Source organism: Lagopus leucura, unplaced genomic scaffold (genome assembly GCF_019238085.1).
Source record: "Lagopus leucura isolate 7727_CA_CO unplaced genomic scaffold, USGS_WTPT01 Super-Scaffold_100004, whole genome shotgun sequence".
NCBI lineage: Eukaryota > Metazoa > Chordata > Aves > Galliformes > Phasianidae > Lagopus > Lagopus leucura.
This window is the reverse complement of record NW_024962264.1, coordinates 39,723,719-39,745,669: the sequence shown is the minus strand read 5'-3', so window position 1 is coordinate 39,745,669 and position 21,951 is coordinate 39,723,719. Positions and strand designations below refer to the sequence as shown.

Sequence of the window (21,951 nt, the reverse complement as noted above, 5' to 3'; positions counted from 1 at the left end):
ATCCTGTATGATCCATCCAATACGTCCAATATGTACATGGAGAAATTAGTAGCTGACTGGCTTCTTATTTATAAGATCACAAGGGTTCCAGCCCATGCCCTCTGCCTCACCTCTTTTCTCCCTCAGTCTCTCTGTGACACTAGTGCACACAGTCAAATCTAAAACTGTTGGTGTAACGGAGCTTTCTTAGCAAGTCTCTGACATCATGCTTACACCTTGCCCATCTGTGCCAGGAGCGAGGGCTGGCAGTTCTTTGCTCAGAAGCTCTCACAGATTAAAAATTGTCAGTCAACCCTTTCTCATTTAAACTGAGCTCCTAGCTCAAGCTTTCTGTAGCTCTAATCATAGAGGCGGCTCTGGGTAACTGGGCCCCAAGGCATCTGTGTGGGTGCTTGTGGCAAAAATCATTCCTGTTCCATCCAGGGAGAATCTCTTGCTGTTGTTTCCTGCTCAACCCGTCTGGTGCCCTTGCCCTAAATGCAGCCAACCAAGTGCTGATTTGCTGGCTTCTGTCTGTGGCATCACATACTGAGCTTGCTTCAGATGTTTTGTAACATGTGAAGAGAGGAAGGTTGCTTCTGTGGTTGCACTTGGAGCTTCGTTCCCAAGCTGTTTGCACAGGAGAGCAATAGTATGGGAGAACATCAGATCTTTCTTCTCCTGACACCACCTTTATTGTGTGCCAAGTCATCAGTGCTTTTTTACTAAGTTGGAGGTGCAAGTTGTTATATTGACTCTTAAGGCAGAAAGAAGGACTAATTTATTTTGCAAAGCTTTAATGATACAGTGCAGAATGACAGAAGACCTTTGGTAGTTTTATAATGACTTTTTATTCAGAAAACAGTATATAAACATATTTACAAATGTTTTGAATGTATAAGTTGAAATAAAATGCTATTCCTGTCCAAAGCTGGATTTTCCTTCTCGTATGTTCTTCTAGTACGTTTCTGCTCCTTTTTCTCTTCAACTTTCTCACAGTAAAGGCATCTACTGAACACTGAGCTGCACATTGTCCAGGGAAAAGGTTTGCATGCATGCAGCGGTTCGTCAGAAATGTGACCATTACAGAGAGAGGGATCTCCCTGCTCACCCCACGTCTCCCAGAGGAGCAGTCAGATGGGAGATCAGACCAGGCTGGCCTTGAGACCCTCCAGTGTCAAAACTTGCTTTCAAAACATAACACCTCTTTTCTTTCATTGTAGCACCAAAGCACAAGGCTTCTGCTTCTGAACTCTGGTGAGCCACAACACTTAGGTGTGCTTGAGTCTTCCAAAATGCATATGGAAATTTTCATCCATTATGTAGAAGATTATGTTGAAAGAATCTCTTTCAAACACGCATGCACACATGTATGGTTTTTAGTGTATATTATGCTTTCCTGTTGCTCTTCTTGTTCAGTGTAAAGCAAGCAGTGCTTAATTCTTGAATGCAGTTGTGAATGAAACCTTGTTTTATAAACCAAGTTATCTGCTTGAGGGGAAAAAAAATACAAATCCAGCTCATTTTCAAAGGGGAGCATGTGGTCCCATCAATGCTGCTAAAACGTCGGTGGCTGCCACCAGCAAAGCCTTCTGCAGAGCTCTGTCATCCAACCTCAGGGTCCTGTAGCAGCACACACATGTGCTGAGAACTAGCTGCCTGTTTTTCATAGCCTGGGTTTGTAAACAAATGCGTTTCTGTCACTGCTTACCATACCCTGTACATGCCATTTAAAATAAATGTGCATTCAAAGCCGTAACTGTGGTATAAATCTAAAATGTACAAAAATATACTTGACCAGAAGTATTACTCATCCATTACCTTCAAAAGTCTTGAAATACTAGGTTTAATTCTGCGGGTGTTAATGTAGATAGTACTTACAAAAATGTAATTGGCTCTGTCATTCTTCTTTTGGCCTAGATCCCGACAGGCCACACAAAAGTAATATTTGATGTTTCCAGAAAGGCCTAATTCTAAATAACAGGCTGAGTGTTACAGTCTGTGGCTGCTAACGGTAGCTGTGATGGAGCGTGCAGTAAGTTCTCAAGATGGCTCTGGATAACCACAGAAGTTCTGAAGTGACTGCTTCTGTGTTTAGTTAATGGGTGCCTGAATGATTGAGCCTTGAAGACATAAACCACACACATCAAACTGACGCTGTGATTTTGCAATGGTCTCCACACATGACTCAGCAGCCTGAAAGCAGTCCTGAAAGCTGTACAGATTCTCTGTATGCAGAGCTGGATGCAAATGTCTGCGTGTGGGCAAGTAGTGGAGATGTGGAACTGTCTTCCTGTGGTCAGATGCCTTCCCTGTGGTTGAGAGGCAATTCCCACCCGTGGAATGGAAGGATTAGGGGTGCAACTGGGAACTGGGGGCATTGCGCTGCTCCACTTGTTTCCGTATTTGTGACTAGAACAGAGAAACAACCCGTTATCATTTGTCTACCTGCATGTGGATGTGGATGAGTAAAACCAAGCTAAATACTCATTTTTTTTAAGGAAGTAACGTTTTTAAGTCTTCCTGTTTCCTTCAGGACCAACATGTGCAATCTGTGCTGTTCAATACTGTTCACCATCTACAGGGCAATGACTTTAATGATGTTAATTCATTGCTTCTTCATAACAAGCCTAAATATCAAAAAGGCATCCCAAAAGTAGTAAAGTGGGCTGCCAGGCTCATGCATTTCATGAAAACTCCATATTCTAGTCTAGTTGGCCTGGAAGCCAGAGCAGCATTCTCTCCATGCAGATAGTGAGACCTGTAGCATTGGTGTGCTCTAGCACTGGGAGTTTATCATATCACAAGGCATACTGCCTTTTAACAACACACACCATCTTACCAGTTTCCATCGCAGTATTTTAATCCACTCATCTGCTTCTATTCCAGTTTTTGCACACAGGTAGTATGTTCTTAGTGGGAACACTAAGCTGTAAATAAACAATTAGAGCTGTTTCTTAAATTGCTAGAGCAAAGCAGTAGTTCCTCCTAAAACTGAAGCCAACTGGTTGCACCACCGCTGGCAGAGAGAGCAGGGCAGCAAGGCTTTTCTTCTGTACAGGAAAGGTTGACAGGCAGCATTCACAGTCTACTGCTCAGGGACATGTTCCTAGGGAGCCCACTGGGATCCAAGTGCCAGCTGGATCACCTCACTAAGTACCATATGCCTCAATAATGATTATATATATGCATTTTCAGGATTAGAAAAAGAAGTGCCCACAAAATATGAGCCTGCCCTCTTTCTCCCCATCATGAAATAAAACCTTCTACCTGCAGTAGTCTGGCAAAGCCACGCAGAACTGACAGAGGCTGTCATCAGATTTGTTAAGATCAGGGCTGGCTTCAGAATATAGGGAGCTTTCAAAAGCACCCAGTGGTTCCATTTGAAACTCCTGGCTACTCTGACCTTCCCAGCACAGTGTAGAATGCAACTTACCAGAAACAGTTGACTCTTTCTTGGGAATAGTCAAACTGCACTGCTGAGCATTCAGTTAAGTCGAGTGCCCGAATTGGTTCTGTGGCCTTTAAAATAAAATAATTTTATAATAGGAACACATGAAAATAAGGCTACTTTTGTTCATCTCCAGTGCACTTGGACCTTTATGGGTGCTCTGGGTCTCTCTGAGCATAGGTATGAAAGCTACAAGCACTGTGAACCTAAACCAGCTAAACAACATCAGCGCTGTAGTGGGAGGAATTGAGCCTAATGTAAGAAAATCTAAGAAAGTACAGTAGGTTCAGCTCTGGACAAACAATAGAGGACACCACTACTGCAGGAAACCAGAGCTAGATACAAACTGCTAAAGGTTTGGGTCATTCATTATAATATAACTAGTATCCAGCTAAGGCTCACAGAGACAAAAAGATAGTTACACATCTTATCAGTTCTAACCAGCTGTTGGAGATTTAATTAATTCCTAAAAGCTTTAAAAGGTTGAAGCTGAGTAAGGAAAAAGGCAACAGGAGAGCTGAAGTAGTGTGTGTGTGTGGCTTTTTGGGGACAGGTCTAGAAGCATTTGGGAGCAGGTATGTACTTCCCTTGGGAGTTTCATTCTATTCAGGTGTGAGAGTCCTTTTGATTTATTTTTCTCACCATGTTGAGTACCTCAGAAGAGGTGCCTGAAATGAAAGAGCTGCTTGCTCTATCTAAACACCCTCACTAATTCCTATGCTCCTTTATGAGGCATATGGAGCATTTTCTCATCTTTCCCTACATCTTTCTCTGTTTCAATAGCTGATAGTTGTGCACTATGTTATGAGAAAGCTGCATGTGCTGAGATGAACTGATAAGTGCCAGCCTGCAGCTAGCAGTGAACTGTACAGCAACAACAGAAGCATCAATGGCTGCTGGAGCTGTGGGAGGAATCTGTGTTTCTGACCACGATGTGTTCTTGCCTGGTAAGTCACAAAGGCAATTCAGACTTCTTCAATTCATGAGTGCTGCCCTTAAAAATGTTACACTGGAAGTTTAATTCCAGGTAGTTTTAACTGAAATGAGTACTAATGGCAAACTCTATAAGTACTACATAGCTGATGGGAATGTTTGGGGTGAGAGGGCAGGTGTATGCTGTTGTGTTAAAATCTGCAAGATGCTTGAAAGAGGCTTGGGCAGTGGTCAATGGTTTGGCTGCATTTGTGCAGGAACTTGCTGTGGAGGTACTGTAAGGGTGGAGGGACCCTAAAGGTATTTCTTACTCTTACTGTTACTCCATTTAAGTTAAAAATGGAACACAACTGTAAAGACAAACTCTTTCCCAGATGCAATAGGTAAGTCTTTGTGCTAGGCAGATTGATAAGAATTTCCTTTAATTGCAGTTGTTTGTGTAAACTACACAACCACTTGAACTAAAAGGATGAAATCAAGGAATGCAAAATACACTTCTAGTACTTGCAGGAATACTTCAGTAGTACTGTTCTCTGTCTGTTAAAGCTACCAGTGAAAGCTGTGCTGATAGCTTGAAATTCACTGAACAAAGAAACAAAAAGAATGCATTTTTAAAGAGCAATTTTGACCTGTAGGAGCACAGGAGATGGTTTGTAGCTGCAAAACTTATTGACTTACTTGTTAAGGTCATCAGCAAGACTCTGACTTTGAAAGTCCTTCTGAAAGTATGATACCTGACATTCCTTCTGACAGCATGGGAAGCTGTAACTTGGTAAGCTGTGATACGTATGCAAGAAGCCAGAAATAGGAGAATGTTGTGGCTGCCCCTGTACGTGTTTAGAGAATAGAACTGGTGCTTGCTACTTACTGTCTGGTCTTTGAAATATTTAAGTTCATTCCTATGCAGTGTAAACCACCTTGTCTTCCAGTTCTGAAAGATCAAGAACAGATGGTAATTGTCTTGTGAGAATTTAATGTAGCACTTCTTGGGAAAGAAAAACCTTTAAATGCATTGACTTGCTCTGCTTTACAGTCACGCTTTGCTGCTGTTTAGAAGACAAATTATTCCTCCCCAAAGGGAAATTCAGGCCAAGTTCAGCATTCTCCCTAGCTTCTGTGGGCAATTACAGAGTAAAAGCAAGGAATAAGAGGTTTTCTTACCTTGACAATTTTGCCTTGTTTTATCAAATATCCTTCTTTAGTACCAAGCTGTGAAATAATAAAGAAAAGAACTGGGGTTAGAGAATCAGCTCTGTTTCTGTTTCCCACATCCCCTTCTGCCTATAACCGTAGATGGAAGAGCAATCTGTTCTCAGGCAGCTTCCTGTAACCACTTGCTCTTGTCCTTGTTGTTGAGCCCCTGCTCCTCACCACTTGGATAAGTACCAACTTTTGCTGACTCCAGAGACAAAATCTTCCACCTCTCTATTCAAGCTTCTGGCCTGCATCTTGTCCATTAAATGAAGCAAAATATATGCAATTATGGTTAATCTTTATTTAGAGAAGTGGTTGTCTGCCTCTGCATGCTATAGCCAGAAGTACCTGGCGTTTGTCAGTGAATTACTGCCACTACTGGAGGGAGCGTGGGGTGGAGGATGGAAAGCCTTTTAGTGGCTGCATAGGAAAGTTAAGTTCCTTTAGAGGTTTAAGTGGAACTCAGCTGTGAATGGGTGGATGTGGGATACAAAGTGTTTCTTGTATGGACTTTGTTAGCCTGTATTAATGTAACTCTTCCTCTTTAACTTCAAAAAGTTAGTAAGTTATTAGAATACTCTCCTCTGTGCTCTGAGCCATGCTGTTCTGGACAAACCACCTGTTTCACTTAAATAGGAGTTAGGGATTTAAAGTCTCTAATTACTGTCCAAGTGAGTCACAGATATCAGAACAGATGGCTCAAATGGATATGAAGATGTTCTCTTGTTTCTCACACCAGGAAGCCATAGCTTCTAACATGACACTGCTTTTTACTAGGGCTGAGAGGCTCTTAAGTCTATTTTGGGTGCAAGTCTGTGTTAGAATATAGCAAGCCATCTTTCAGCTTTAAGATGAGATGATTATAAGGTAATAAGTCCAAATAAGAAAATGCTGAAAACAACAACAAAAAATCAAATGTAATGCGCCTACCAGAATACAGATACACTTACTCAGTTGTAGCACACTTGGTTTGGGGTTTCCCTTTCCAAATGTAGTCTCTGAATATTTTTGAATATACTTTTTTTTTTTTTCAAAAGCTCAATTTTTAACTGATGTAGAGATTCAGAGCTGCTATCTCCTTCATTCCAGCCTGTGCACTGCTAGAAGCTTGCCAAAACAAGGGTTTGCTGTGCAACCTGACATAGGTATTGTTGCATGCAGCCTGACCAGTGCTGTCAGAAAAGCATAATACTTCTCAATCTGGTCTTTAGTATTTGTTTTTTAATTCCTGATAATATTACTGGTAAGACTGCATCTTAAAGGGAAGATAACACAGGAGATCTAAAACCTTTTATATATACTTTGTTTGATGGTCAGACTCTCCTTGGCCTGCTGTAGACAGCACTGGCAGTCTCAGAGACAATGGCTATGGGAGGCTTTATTTGTCTGTTTTTAGCAAGTCTGCTTTGCCTTATTTGGTGAAGTTGTCTTGTATTTCAGAACACGTACAGTAGTGAATTATCAGCATTATTCCATAGCTCACTCTAGCAATCACATTAAACTCAAGCCAACTCAAACACCTTTCTTGCCAAAGAGCAACTTACTGAGGGAGCATTTGGAACAAGATCATTTTCTGTCCTTCCTGTCTGCATTGCTGTGTGAACTCGGACAGACTCATAAATAGATGGCTCCTCCACTTCATGTGGGTAGGGATGCTTCAATACAATTAAGGTTCCTGGAGAGAAAAAGAGCAGGAGTGAGTAATATGTCAAGACAGTCTTAGAAAGTAATTGGAAGTAGCTGCTTGCTTGTAGAATGAATTAGTTTCACAGAATCACAGAATGCCTCAGGTTGGAAGGGACCTGAAGGATCATGAAGCTCCAACCCCTCTGCCACATGCAGGGCCATCATTTCATACTAGACCAGGCTGCCCAGGGCCCCATCCGATCTGGCCTTGACCTCTAGGCACAGGGCATCCACAACCTCCCTGGGCAGCCTGTTCCAGCACCTCACCACTCTCAAAGTAAAGAACCTCCCCTGACGTCCAACCTAAATCTTCCCTCCTTTGGCTTAAAACCATTTCCCCTTGTCCTGCTGTTATCTACCCTTTCAAAAAGTTGACTCCCCTCCTGTTTATAGGCTCTTAAAAATTGTATAGTTTGTAAGGGCTAATAACTTCCCTAAGATCTCAGTAATCTGCCTGTACAAAGGCTGCATTAACAACAGTAAATCAGTAAACATATTCCTCATAGAGAAGATCCTCTCCAAAATAGGAACAGTTATACCTTCTAATACCAATGTTAAAAACATCACAGCATACTAAGTGCTGTTATGTTAGCATTTTATGTTGGCATTGTTAGCTGTTAAGCAGGAGGAGTGCTAGAGGTGTTAAAGACTTGGATTTGAAAACCTGTAGGTGATTTGAGTAACTTAAATATGAAATAAAGTCTTAATCATATTTTGTAATAAGGACAACAAAGGGAAATGAAAGCATGATTTTTCTCTTTTACTAACCAACTGATACCTTGTTCACAGGCACATGTTTATGCACCTATGTTCAGCTTGCAATAGGTCTAAAGTGAAAACTGGTTTAATTCTCTCTGGTCTTGTAGGGAAAAAAATGCTTTAGCATCAGGAAGAAAACAGACACATCCCAACACCAGTCTATAAAAACTACATTTCATCTGTTGCACAGACTGTTATTGTACATACACTGTAGGCAAAGATCCATGCTGCTAAACTGGCTGGACTAGTTCAACATCTTATACTGTATGTGCTTTCTATTAAGCTCTCCATGCCTTCTTTTCTCCATGAAAGATACTTGTACAGAATCTTTTCGTGATAGTATAACAATAGTAACAGATTCTTGCTGTTTGTGCATGTATCTATTTCTAAGAAGAAAGTTACTAACCACATGTTAGCAAGGCTTTTGTTTTTTCTTCTGAGTTATAAGTCAAAGCTTTTATGTTTTGAAAGTAACTTGAGGAGAATGGGTAAACAAAGCAAACAGCCTTCTGACCTTTCACTCTGAATACAGACTGAAACAGAAACACAACACCAAATTGTTTTAAGATTGTTAGTGAAGAGATTCAGCTTGTCAGTCCAAGAAATAAAACATAGCAGTCTCAATTTCCTTTTCATTATCCGTAGTTCAGGAGGAAGTGCATGCAGAAAAGAATGTTAGTCAGTGTAGCAATCTGGAGTAGCAAACAAAGCTGTAGTAAAATGAAGTTTGTGGGCCTGGAAGCACAATCCTGCAGCTGTCCCAGTACAAAAGAACTGCTGTGCTCCATGGGCCAGTTTAAAGTTTAAGAGCTGACCAAAGAGCCTGGTGTATGTCTTCAGATACACAATTAGCTGCAGTGAGACAAAAGGTGAATTGAAGATAGTGAAAATTCTTACATATTCTACCTCACTGTTGCTGTCTTATCAAATCCTGTCCATAAGAAAGGTGGGAATGAAAAGTATTCATGTTATCTTGCTCAGTCCTTTCTCTATAAAATTGTTTGTAAGGATAACAATGGTTAAGAAAAACTGGTCCAACTACTTTCTGCTCTTGCTTGAGATAAAGCTGACTTGCACAGTGAAAGCTTCCTTTTGCTGAAAGGAAGCGTGGCCTAAGAAATTAGGCTTCTGCTGGCTCTTTGGCAAGCCTGCTGTATGTCTCTGTGTTGTACTGGTCAGTCAGTCATGATGATGCTTGGCTGAGAATGGGCTCTAATGAGCCCCTGCCCCCTTCTTAGCACACATCAGTTATCACCCCACACTGTGTTGTCATTCTCTTCCTCTCTACTGTTATCCCTAACAAGTGAAGGTAGAGGAGTTCTTGATGTGATCTTCAAATGCCCTTTTCCTGCTATGTAGTATGCTCAACTTAAATACCTTAGAGATTTCACAGAGCTAGCAGAATCTAGTTAGGAGCTTTAAAGTGGCAAGTGAGCCCTTCATTCAGCAGTACTGATCCTGTCCATAGAGACTGTGTAACACCCAAGCCTCATTTACTAGTCTCTGTAATACATGCAATGATAGAATGGGGAAGTACAGCCTCGTCATCTGGAATCTCTGCAGAGTTAGGCCTGCAGGTGTATGTCTGATTTTGCAGGAAGCATTTCTAATTGGTGCAAAGGGTACAAATACAAACTGTTCTAAGCATACTTAAAAACAACTTAAGAGAATGCTCTGGAAGACACAAGCACAATATTGAGTGTAGCACTGCATTATGTTTGTGAAATACTTTACAAAGCAACCTTCAAATTTAATGCTTCTGATCCACTGTGTTAGAAGAGTGCTGGTGCTTATTCACTATGTGACATACCCCAGCTATTGCACGTGACAACCAGCATTTAGCTGGCCACTTTCACAGTACTGCTCATAACGTATGACTTATTTGCACACGCTTTTTCCATGGGATACTAAAGTTTTTGGCACTAACTTGTATTGACTTATTGTCAGCTCTCACCTTTGAAGCTAAATGTAAATCTGGCACTTCTGGGCTAATACACATCTACTGGTGGGATCCCAGTCTGATAGTGTCATGTTCAAGTCACTTGTAGGAATGGAGTTTAATGTTTTGACACTTAACTCAGGTAGCATGCTGGCTGCCCGTGAAACCTGTGCTTTTCTATTTATTTTTTTTTTAAAGCAACACAAATCCATGTGATGGTGGGATGGGATCAGCAGGCTGACCTGCTGTAAACAGAAAGAGGAAGAGATAACACAGGGCATGTTTCCTACAGGAAAGTGGAGGATATCACTTGCTTGACTGAAGAAGAGTAGAGCAAAATTTTCAGGTCCTTTTCCACCAATTCTTTTTGGAAGATTTCAATTTTATACACAAATATGTATTTTTCTCACTAGGTAAGCATTCTGCTTTGGTTTTGTCCTTGTGAAGAAGGTTCTGCTCCATCCATTAACGCATATTTTCAAGAGCTTCCTTGGGTTCTCAGAGAGAAAGCACACTATGTCCATAGCTAGCAAAAACTCAGGCTGCATGTACTATGTCTACAGCATTCTTGAAACTTTTTTTGAAGAGGGATATCTTAAAAACTCAGGGATTTTTGAAGAGGAACACTTTAACAACATTTCTACCATATAACACATCAAAAACTCCTTTTATTCAGATCTGTATGAAGCGTGACTACAGGCATGTTTGTGAAAGTGCAGAGCACTGCTTACCTGTTTCACTTCCAATTAAAGGTTGATTTGCAAAATGCATGACTAACTCCTTCAAGCTGGAAAATTCATTAAATCCAAATTTGAGTGAGGTTCCTGTATATTCAACATGAAAATGTTTCACAGAATCCTTTCCCCTGCAACAGAAAAGGAAATCTTGTAGAGGACTGGTAAAGGACACTTGGCATGTAAAATCCTTAAACAGTAGCTACTACTGCGGGAAATCTAGCACAAAATCAATCTTAGCAGTAATACTGTTGCTGTTACTGTCCCTCACTTATAGTCAATGCATCTGAAAATCATATTCATGAAGAAAACATACTTGCTGATTTACAGATGAGGATAGCAAAAGCCACAAAAGATCAAGATAGTCAATCTTGTCACAAATCAATAAGACTTATAAACATGATCTTTAGGTTTCTGTCTAAGCAGGTTGATGATTATCTTTTACCCAGCCCCAGTCACCGCAGTCTCACTCTCTTTGTTTGGACAATGAAGGCTTTACAATTTGTCTGCTCTGTCTCTGTCCTCATGGTTGCACTGTATTGGGTGCTGTCAAACAAGAATCAGGGTCCTTTTACTGTCAGAGAAGTAACATAATTTGTTTATGCAAGCCGGTGATATTTAGAGAAGTATGCAAGGCTTCACTTCCTGGAAGGGTACTTATTTTTACTTCAGAAGTCAGTGAAGCACTTAGAGCAAGCATCTTTTCTGTGAAAAATGACTTCTGTTAATATTACTAGCATCCAAAGTGGTCCAGAGAGAAGTCTGGCTCAGAAAACATGCCTGTAGCAAAAATACTAACAAATTTTGCTGAGAAGGGGGGCTTACAATGGTTTTTTTTCTGATGTTTATTGACAGTTCTACAGGAGCTTCTAATTTCCAACTGGTATTTCTCTTTGAACAACAGTTAGAACATGACACTGTAGAACATGCCTCATAATCTCTCTTGCGCTTTGCCCTACCATCAGCTCAGACAGAGTCTGCTACCCAGTGCGGCTATCCGGCTAACAAATAGCTGCTGCAATGGTTTGTTGCAATTACAGGGTCTTCACCTTTTCATTTAATTTCACAGGAAATACAATGTTGCAATTAGAGCAATTTCTACTCTATTTCCTTCTACGCCAGTTCCTTTTTAAAGTTGGCTAATACAGCTGGGAGATGGGGTTTCAGGCAGTGTATGATCTCTCTGCTTGTCTTCTTACAGCTGTCAGTTAAAACCCCAAGGGCTTTCTCTTACAAATGATGATGACTGGTGAAGTTTCTTGAGAGGTAAAAAGGGAAGTAAAGGAATTTCAGGAGATAAGAAAATGAAAGCTGTAATTTCTAAAATGGCTCTTCCTGCAAGGCATCAGAACGAAACTGAATTGCTTATTCCAAAATGAAGTTTTAATAGAAAAAATTTAAAAAGCAAATTATACTTACAGCAAAAAATAAATAAATGAAACATCTTCAAATAAAGATTAGTATTTCTAGGGAGCTGTGCCACCATGAAACCAGTGTAACAGTAAGAGACCAACCTCCAGACTCAGATCTGGAATGCTCTGCATACAGTGATGCAGTGAGCAACTCTTGATCCTTACTGCAAGAGCTGAATAGCAGATTGGAATTGGCCCAACTAGACTTCTCTCGGTATCATAAGACTAGAATTTGGTAAAATGGCAAGTATATTTTCATTATCACTTCAGCTTTCATCTCCTATTAGAACAACTTATGCTGTATTCCTACCTACAAGGGTTGTGAATAACCAGCATCACTGTGTATATCCAAGCAATTTAATTTAAAAAGTTACTGTGATTCATAGAATAAGTTGAAAAAGACCACAATGATCATCTAGTTTCAACCCCCTTGCTATGTGCAGGGTCGCCAACCACCAGACCAGGCTGCCCGGAGCCACATCCAGCCTGGCCTTGAATGTCTCCAGGGATGGGGCATCCACAGCCTCCTTGGGCAAGGATTCGCCAGAGCTGTAGTTCACAGACCCAATATGAGGCAGAAATGAGCATGAATGCAATAGCTTGAATATCCACTAGAGACATAATATTTCATATAGTTGCCAAAAGTTATGGATTGCCAAAGGTTATGGATGTATTTAAGGCTGGTTACCTCAATGCAGCTGACACGCAGCAACTACTTTGTATGTCTAATGCATGTGTCTCTCATTTTGCCTGCCAAAAATATTGTGGCTTCTCTGCTTCTTGGCTTTTTAAGGATTCCTTCAAAATGATTCAGTAGTGAATTACCCAGGGTAGGCTAAGTGTGCTTTGTACTGGCTGTGTCCTGAACTGACGTAAATTGCTGAAATTCTGATGATTTCAACAGCCTTATTTCTGTAACTAGGGAAATACTAATACTGCCTGAATCAGTAGTACACTACTGGTTACAAATCAAGTCTTAGCCCAGACTGGAGGAGTAAAACTATCCAGCAATTCACTGGATTATCTGGATGACAGTTTCAGAGATCCAGAAACTGTAAAGTTACAATCAATTAACTGTTACATTTTCTTTCTATTTATGACTATTTCTTCATTGTAAACATTTTTTACATCTATCAGGCATTTAAGCTCTCATTACTGTCATGCAGATTTTTACATACAGACAGAATATCTATACCAATCACAGAATGACATTTTTCCCAGTAATGTTAGTTCATATTTTGGAAAAAAAAAAAAAAGAGCCTTTTTCCAATTCAGTGCATATCTTATTCTAAAGTCGCTCAACAGGACTAGATCATTAGGAATGTATTTTCCAATAGTTTGGGCCCCAGAATGAAATCTGAAGGTCGTATCAGTATGTGAGATGCAAACATTCATGTGAGTTAAGTGAAAAATCTTTAAATTGTCAGCTGTGTAGCATCAGATAGGTACCATAAGAAAGATGTTTCTGTTCATACCCTACCTTACAGAGAGGGAATACAAATCTTCCCTTTCATTACTCTTCCTCAAGAGATAGCTTCCATCCTTCCCATTGGAAAGAAGTAGGGCTTCTGCTGCATGTCGAGTAAGGTTATAATGATACCACCTGGGGAGACACAAGGGGTTTAAAGCATCATTCGCTCTGTTCTTAGCTGACAGTTTCTGCTGAGTTTTGGAGCTGAGTCAGAGAAAGAAGCAGAACTGGAACTAACTTTGCTACAACTGAGTTATTCTTCTAACAAACAAATACAGGTTGAAAAGAACTGTGCCCTTTTCAGCAGCCTCCTTTTGATAAGCTTACAAAATGATCTTTGTTGTAACTATGAAATTATGCTCTTCCATATTTACAAAGAGCTGACTGTATAAGTACCAAGAAATTACCCAGACGTTCTCTAATAAGGTGAAGGCAGTTCTGGGGGCATGCAGGACACTTTGTCTCATTTCAGAATCTCTACTTCCTGATAAATCTACACACTTCAGTACATTTCCTCTTTTGGGGCAAACAGGGAGCATTTGAGTATAAAAACAGAAAAACATTTTCCAATCTCTTAATTCCCTCAGCTCAGTTCACCTGCACTGCTAATATCTGCAATTAAGCAGATTTGCCTAAACTGATGCTTTCATATGAAGCATAACCTTTTTGGAGGAGGGAATGAAGGGGAGGAAAAGGTAAACCAGCAGAATCTGAAGTGAGAATTTGGGATACTCGCCATCACTGTCACTCAGCTGCATGTGATCTGAGCAATGCAACAAAGTACTGAACACTTGCTTCATTTAACTTCAATGAAAATTCACTTCACACATTTTTATGTATGAGAAATTCCATGAGGAATCCACATGGAATGTTCTGGGAAAAATTAAAAAAAAAAAAAAGTGATGAAGACTGCACAATGCTTCTTACAGCCTTGTTTCTACAATGCTTCTTACAGCCTTGTTTCTGTCCAGACTGACTTGGAACAGAAATGTCTTATTTCTTTCAATAGAAAAGGATCTCATTAGAACCATTCTTGAAACTGGTCACAGAAAAAGGGATGTGGCTATAGAAAGCTAAAGCCCTAACTCTGTAAGAGGCTGTAGGCAAAAATTAAAGATGACTATACTTAGACACACCAGAGTTTCTGGTCGAGAAGGAGAGAATGCAGTACCTCTAATACCCTTCCCCTCATCCACATGGGAGCGGTGCTGCTTCCCTATCCCTCTTCTTTAAAACTTTGTGCCTGTATCTGTTGGGGTGAGTTCATTACTATTTCAGCTCTTGAAATATAGATTGACTGACAGCAGACATTGGATCACAGCGCTTTCTGGTGTTCATATTGCAACAGTCTTCAAACTGAAATGATGTGTAACTATACACTCTTTTTTTCCTTTTCTGTTCATCAGAACCTGCCACTTATCTTGGTGTCTCTCACAAATGTTTGCCTCTGAATTTAGATGGCTGCCTATCTGAAAGGCCAGCTGGTTGATAAATGGCTTTATGAGAGATTTCGGACTGTTTCCACTCTGTGGAAGACAAGATCCATGTGAAACTCAATACAGGCAGAGTTGCTGCTTTGACTCTGGAACGTGCTCTGTGGACCATCTACAAAGTAGAATAAAATAATAAGTATTTAAAGATCAAACTGTCATCCTCAGAAACACCTGTCAGCCAAAATCTGCTTTGGGATTAACTGCCCAAGTAAGTAACAGTCAAAGGTCAGACCTGTTCTGATGTGATGAGGATCGTATTGGCACGTAGGCTAGGCAGGCTCTACAGCTGAGAAGATGACATTGTGTTTTGAGTGCAATCTCATAATGTGTTTTCTCTTACTGCTGTGACAAAGAAACATTCAGAAAATCTGTGAGTGGTCATTTTCATAAAGAAGGTCACTTATAAGTGTGCTATTATTTTATTTCCAACAAGTCTTCTATGAAGAATTTGAACTAGAGGTCGGTCAGGTTCATGAAATGGACTGTTTACGTGTGTTCTCTTACATGCAAGAGTGATTTAATGACATCCTGCCATTGCAGGGAGGAGAAAGTCATACCATCCACCTGGGAAAATAACATTGGCTTAAAGCAGATACTTAAATCTGCTGAAAAAGTTGCATTGCTCTTCTTATACAAATATGCTATTGCAGACAAAAATCCCTCAGATATTACTATGGTCATCTTTCTCAGCTTTAAAAAGTGAACATGAAGCAATAACACAGCTCACAGCTGGCTGCCCTTGGCTTTGCATGTCCTCTCTCAAACTCATACATACCTGGAAGGTTTTTTCCAGTTACTTCATTTCTCTGATCAAAAGTCCTGTATGCACCACTCCTTGTTTTAGTTTCCTTGTTGTCAGTTTGACAAATGATTTCAGATTGGGTATACAATTGCTGCCAGAGTCATGTGTCAGTTCTTGTTCCTTTAACTTTGTCCAAAATTATGTTAGCCTCACTATCCTATGCTCAAAAGCACTTATTTTTCAATCACTGTGTGCTGCTGAAGAACTGTACTATTCCTACTGCTTTTCAGAGTGGAAGCATTTTCCAGGCCTACGGACAGCATATCTTAAGGCAAGCCTGTCACACTACTGGGATTAGCTTTGCTTCTCTTTGGAAAGTATCACATTTCTATACATCAGGCTACTTTTCAGATTAGATTGTATCAGTGACAGTGTAGGAAGGGCTTCACTGTCAAGACGAGGAGGAATGAGAACAGAGATGGTACCCCAGAGAATCAAAAGACATCCCAGTGCGGTCCTAAGTATTTGCCCACCTAAGCACCAGTGTGACTCCCACCAGGGGGAAACTGGTGGCCACAGCACAAGCTGTGTCTGTGTCACTGCAGCTATGACAGTCATTGCAATGCCAGAAAAGGGTGTGCTGACATGACAACCTTTTTTTTTAAGATCTGTTACAGCTAACATACTAACTAGAGCTTTCTATGTGGTGGTGGTAATCAGAAGCACACTGTAGCAGTGTTTTTAGTGGGGAATTTCCTCTTCAGATAAGAACACCCTCTTCAAAATGTTCATTTATTCTTTAATAACTCAAAATATATTGAAGAAAAAGTTACAGAAATTTCATTCCTATGTCACCTACAGATCAGTTTTTATGCATGATATCTGCTTTTTTCAGTAAAGCTGTTGGCAAAGCAACTGTCCTGGGATGTGGTGGAGTCACTGTCCATGGAGATGTTCAAGAAGTGTTCAGATGTCGTACTGAGGGACATGGTTTAGTGGGAAGTACTGGTCATAGGTGGACGGTTGGGCTGGATGATTTTGGAGGTCTATTCCAATCTTAGTGATTCTATGAAATGTATAGATATTTCCTCTAAAACACTTATTTTCAGCCCCTGTAAATAGGGGCTGGTGAATGACACTATAGCCAGCATCAGGAGGGTGAACTTTTTAACAGTATTGGAGAACACAAGAAACAACTCACCTATGGCTGACCTACAGGTAAGCGTTGAGGGACTTGGCTGACCCTCTTCTCGGTCGTTTCTGTATGCAAACAGCTGAACGCCCAGTGGAGCACTCCCTTTTCCTCATCATAAGAACTATAGATACCTAACAGCAGTAGTATGCACAGCAAGATGCTTTGATTGCTGTTTGTTTTCATGTCTGAAGCAATGCTTAACTGATGTATGCCTCGCTATCAGGTAAGAGCAGTAGGCACATGTTTGACTTATAACCTGGATGGAGTTAGACACTCCTGTAAAAGTCAGGTGATTTCAAAGTTCCTTCTTGGAAACGGGAAGGAGATTCTTGGTGTTCAGCTGGGTTATCCTGTGGATAGCAATGTGGCTGTCTAGGCTGCAGGTGCCAAGCAGAAACACAGCAAAATATGTCACTTCTCATTTACCTCTAAAAGGGAACAAAGATCTTCGTTACGTTCTTCAACAAGTGGAGGTGATCTAAAAGTGTTCTCAATAGGACTTCATTCCTATGTTTTTCAGGACAGCTATTTAGTCCTTTTTTTTTCCTTTGGTGATGGTAGATATTGGCAGGTTTTGCACATTTTAAGGTATAGAAAGTATTCCCTATTATAACAAGATGAATTTTCTTACAAAATTATATACCATATGATATTCTAAAAGAAGTATTCCCATTCTTAGTTTAAGGAGTAGCATGCTGTACTGCTTGGTTTATCTCATTTGACTGTACATGATGCTCTTCACGTGCCTTTACTCAAAAAATGACTCCATATAATGGCCTCACTGGCTTTTCTAGTCTCTGCATGCTGAATCTCAGAAACTCCAATATCAAATGTGTCAAGTTTGTTCTTTTTTTTTCCCCCCTAGAAATATTACCTATCATCTTAAAATTGGGAAGGGCTCTTTTTATGTCACATCAGTAAAAATGATGATTTGTCAATGTTTTTAATGGTACATAAGTCAATATACATCGCACTGAGTGACATGGTTTAGTGGGCACGTTAGTGATGGGTTGACAGTTGGACTGCATGGTCTTAGTGGTCTTTTCCAACTGAATGATTCTATGGTAGTTCAAAAAACTAGAAAAGGTGGGAATGCCAAGAAGAGTTATAGGTGGCAGGCAACCAAAAATGGTGTATATTAGAGAACCTTTCCATGTGTCACACTGAAACTCAGTGTTTCAACGTGACACACCTAATCACACACCCATGTGAAGTACTTTGTTGGACTGACTTCTCACCATGTCATAGGAACAATAATTAAAAAATAGAAATACGAGGAAGTGACTTCAGTGCATCCAACCTTCACGTTCATGTCTTCTATTTGCAGGCTTTTTCTAGTTCAGCTTCTGCTTTTCACTTCTATTTTCTCTCTCCCCTCTCTCAACTGACTTTGTTCTGCCCACTTCTTTTGCCAATTTTCTGTTTTAATTTTGCTCTTGTTTACATTAGAGATACAGATTAAAAAAAAAAAAAAAATCTTCTGACCACTTGCCCTGTCCTGCTCATATCAGTTCCTCAACCCAGGACTAAATCTTAACATAATCTGATTTAGGCCTGTGATATAATTTATTTTCTTACTAAACCTAGGTACGAAGAGTACTGTTCAGTCACACAAATACCATCTGTTGCAGTATTGTCAAACCTGGAGTAGGAGAAGCATAAAAGCTGTGCTACAATAGATGAGAAAGAACAGTGAAATTACAAAGAGAAGAATGCTACAAAAACTTTTCCTCTCCTTCTTTTCATTCCTGAAAGACAAAAAATACACTAGTACAACCATGTTGAGACTGAAGGTATGTTACCAAACCAGACTAATTACTTAGATGCCCAGACAGTCCACATTCTCATCTCTTGCACAAATACAAGAAATGCAAAGAGGATTTCTCCGAACTCACATTATGTGTGATCAGGTACATGAGGTTCATGATAGAATATAAAATATTTAGCAATAAATGCAACTGGAAAAAAGGCTGATTCCAGTCATCCATGCAGACCTCATAAAGAGAATCATGTCAGTTCCTTTTTCCTTTAAACCAGTATATGTGTCTCTTGAAAAGCTTCAAAGCTCCCATTTAGTGTTCATACAGTTAGGGAAGAAATGAATGAGGTAATGTGTTTTTTAACAACAAATGTTCTGATTCTGATCTTCTTTTCGGTGGTGGTTCCACCTATCAACACCTTTACAATGATGCTGACAGTATTCCAGATTTCTCTTTTGAGCTTGACTATCTGACCATTAAACCTCTCAAATTGTGTAGAGGGCTCCAAATAAACAAGCCACCATCTTCCCTCAGACTGGCTGATTGAATGAAATAGTTTAAAACAAGAAAGGAAAAAAAAAAAAAAGCCAACTCCACTACACCTGCTCTCTTTTGTTTTGATGGAAAGGCCCCAAAAGTTCATGTTTGTAAATACCAAGGCTCTCGAGAGCAGTGATACAACTTGATAAACAGCTGTCGATATGCCTAGATCTCTCAGTGGCTATGATTATTCATGAAGATAACTTGGACTGTTAATTTTTTTCATTGATTAGTTTTTTGTGATGGATAATATACTACTGGCAGAGACAAAATAAGATGGGGATTTGAATATATCGACTTTGTCTTTTCCTTCCTGCCTTGCGCTCAACAATGTAGTAATTACAATGTACTTACAGGAGCATTAATCTCGATAAGCCCAGCAAATACCAGATCCTCCAAGCCTAGCAGAGTGTCAGATGAGTATGCAGTACAAAACCTATCTGCATGGCTGTCAACTGTCCATTCTGATAACCAGCTGATCTGGTAAACTGAGGTTATTCTGTCACCCGTATCTTTCCCCTTAAAATGCTTCCCATATCACACTTCTTCAAACCTCCTCCAACTTCGAATTCTGCACAGCAAAGTAGAAGGTCTAAAATAACCCACTCCAGTTTACCCCAAAAGATTCATGAATGTCAAATCTGCTCCTTGTTTGAATGAATCCTTTCTCTGTTGGTCTTTACTATGGCAATAATATATATTCCTCAGTGGAACCAGGACTCAGTTATGCTAGATACTGTGTTGGAAGGAAACAAAAAATGAAAATAAAAATCAACTTCATAGTAGAAAAAAAGGCTTTATTTAGTCATCCAAAGAGAGTCCTTGCTTGGAATTGCTTATTCAGGTTTAGTTCATTTAATTCAATGCACTGTGTTAAGGGGATGTTTGGTACTTTGTAGTAGGGTAAAAACTTTATATTTTCCCCTAAAACAGAAATAAAATAAATAAGCTTCAGCTTAAAGATGGATCTGGGTAGCTTTCTCACTGAGTTGTCTTTTCTTCCTTGTACCTTATAGGGCTGCAGTCCTAAGCGTCCATCTGTTAGGATGAACTTTGAAACAAGCAAAGCAATCTATGAGCATAGGTTGCGGGTTTAGATTAACTCAAGCCATTTAAATGAATAGAAGTTTAGCAATCTGGAACCTTGTTTTCCATAGAAGATGCAAGTCAAGTTTTTCTGTATTTTTGTTTTTCGTGAGAGTAAGGAATCTTCATGAGAGTAATGAGCTATGCAGGGAATGCAAACAACGCACACTCTGGCTACCATTATGAAAGTGACTTTACCTCAGTCAGTATGTTAGATGCTTCAGTAACAGCCACTTCAATAACAGGTGCTTCCAAACATGGAAAATGATTAGCTGTGTGGACATAGCAATTCCAACTTTTTGCAGCCCAAGCTCTTCACTAGGTGAAGAGCTCTGCTACCACAAACCCTTTCCACCCTGGCTGTGCAGTGCTGCTCCCCACACTCCTTCCCCTCTGTGCAATGCTGTCTGTGGAAAACTCCTGCTAGCCTTCTTGGTGTGGAGTTGGGAGGTGGGCAAGCCTGGTCAGTGGTGGGAAAGGAGCAGGACCTGCAGCAATCTGTGGCCTTCCTTTTGCTGCTGGGCTTTGTTTTGGAGTGAGGGTGGCATCTGGCATGGGCCAGCACTGCCTACAGCTGAAGCACAGGTGCATGGAGCAGCCCTGTGCCCCTGGGGCATGGTGCTGGGTGGCCAGCCTGCCTGCTAGGGCCGAGGGCACCCTGAGAAAGTGGTCCAGCTCTGGAGGTTCTCTCTTGGATGCTGGATGAACAGGTGGCTAACGCCCCCCGGAATTCCTTTCCCTGGTCCCGCATAGGGAGAACAGCACAAAACACAAGGTCTCCCTGATAGAGGGACATCTATCATATCCTGAACTAGCCATAACCTCCTGGTTATGTTTGAAGCACCTACCTGCCCTCTTGATTTTTCTAATTCTTGATACATCACACTCACCTGCCATCTGCCAGCATCCTCGGCATCCCGTCCCGCCCCAGGACCGGGAGCCGGCTGAGCCCCGAGGGGCGCTCGTTAGAACTCGCCGCCGTTCGTTTACCCCCGGGCGTTCCGACCACAGCCAGAACTAAGCGCCAGCTGCCCCGCGCCGCACCCCGCGGCCGCCATTTTGCGCGGGAATCCCCGCGCCCCTCAGCCGCCCCCGGCGCAGATCGAGGCGAAGAGGGCCGCCATCTCGCGTGCGGACCCCCGCGCCGCCGCCGCCTCTTACCCCAGCGCCCGCAGCTCCTCGTCCAGATGGGCGCTCGGCTCCCGGCGCTGGGTCATCGTCCCGCCGGGTGACACCGGCTGCCCGCGGCCGCCTCCGCGGGGCGCTGGTAAGTGCGCGGGCGGTGCCTCTGGGTGGATGCCGGCCCCTCGGCGGCCGCCTCGCAGCGGGGCGGGGGCAGCTCGGTGCGGGATCGTACCGCGCTGCGAGGGGTTCGCGCTCAGTTTCCTGAGCTCTTTCACGCTCGTAGCTGCGTGGTCGGTGATAACTGATTTCTGTGGCGATTTCCATTCTTCTCCACGTAAATTTTAGAGAGATCCTGCTGACAATCTCTTAGAAACAGCAGTAGGAAAGTTATGTGGAAGTTTGCCAAAAAGATCGTGTGTAACCAGGAACGAAGTGTTGTTAGATGATGGATG

At 41.2% G+C, this 21,951-nt stretch overlaps 1 protein-coding gene across 1 annotated transcript; it reads right to left on the bottom strand.

Annotated features, from left to right (window-relative positions):
- Positions 1–808: 808 nt before the first annotated feature.
- DAPP1 (dual adaptor of phosphotyrosine and 3-phosphoinositides 1) lies at positions 809–21,613 on the bottom strand. The gene is made up of 9 exons (XM_042872237.1): positions 21,536–21,613; positions 13,568–13,690; positions 10,673–10,806; positions 7,102–7,232; positions 5,525–5,572; positions 5,232–5,294; positions 3,416–3,501; positions 2,822–2,909; positions 809–2,391 (listed from the first exon to the last, which is right to left on the bottom strand). Exons 1-9 carry the CDS (start codon positions 21,589–21,591, stop codon positions 2,332–2,334), a joined length of 789 nt encoding a protein of 262 aa, XP_042728171.1. The 5' UTR covers positions 21,592–21,613; the 3' UTR covers positions 809–2,331.
- Between the last annotated feature and the right edge of the window lie 338 nt (positions 21,614–21,951).

Coding starts and splice junctions, on each gene's coding strand:
- DAPP1 (XM_042872237.1), bottom strand. CDS start 21,591: ATGACCCAGCGCCGGGAGCCGAGCGCCCATCTGGACGAGGAGCTGCGG. Junction 5,573..7,101: donor TTGTTCCAAATGCTCCCTCA/GTAAGTTGCTCT, acceptor ATTATTTCACAG/CTTGGTACTAAAGAAGGATA. Junction 5,295..5,524: donor AACAAGGCAAAATTGTCAAG/GTAAGAAAACCT, acceptor TTGATCTTTCAG/AACTGGAAGACAAGGTGGTT.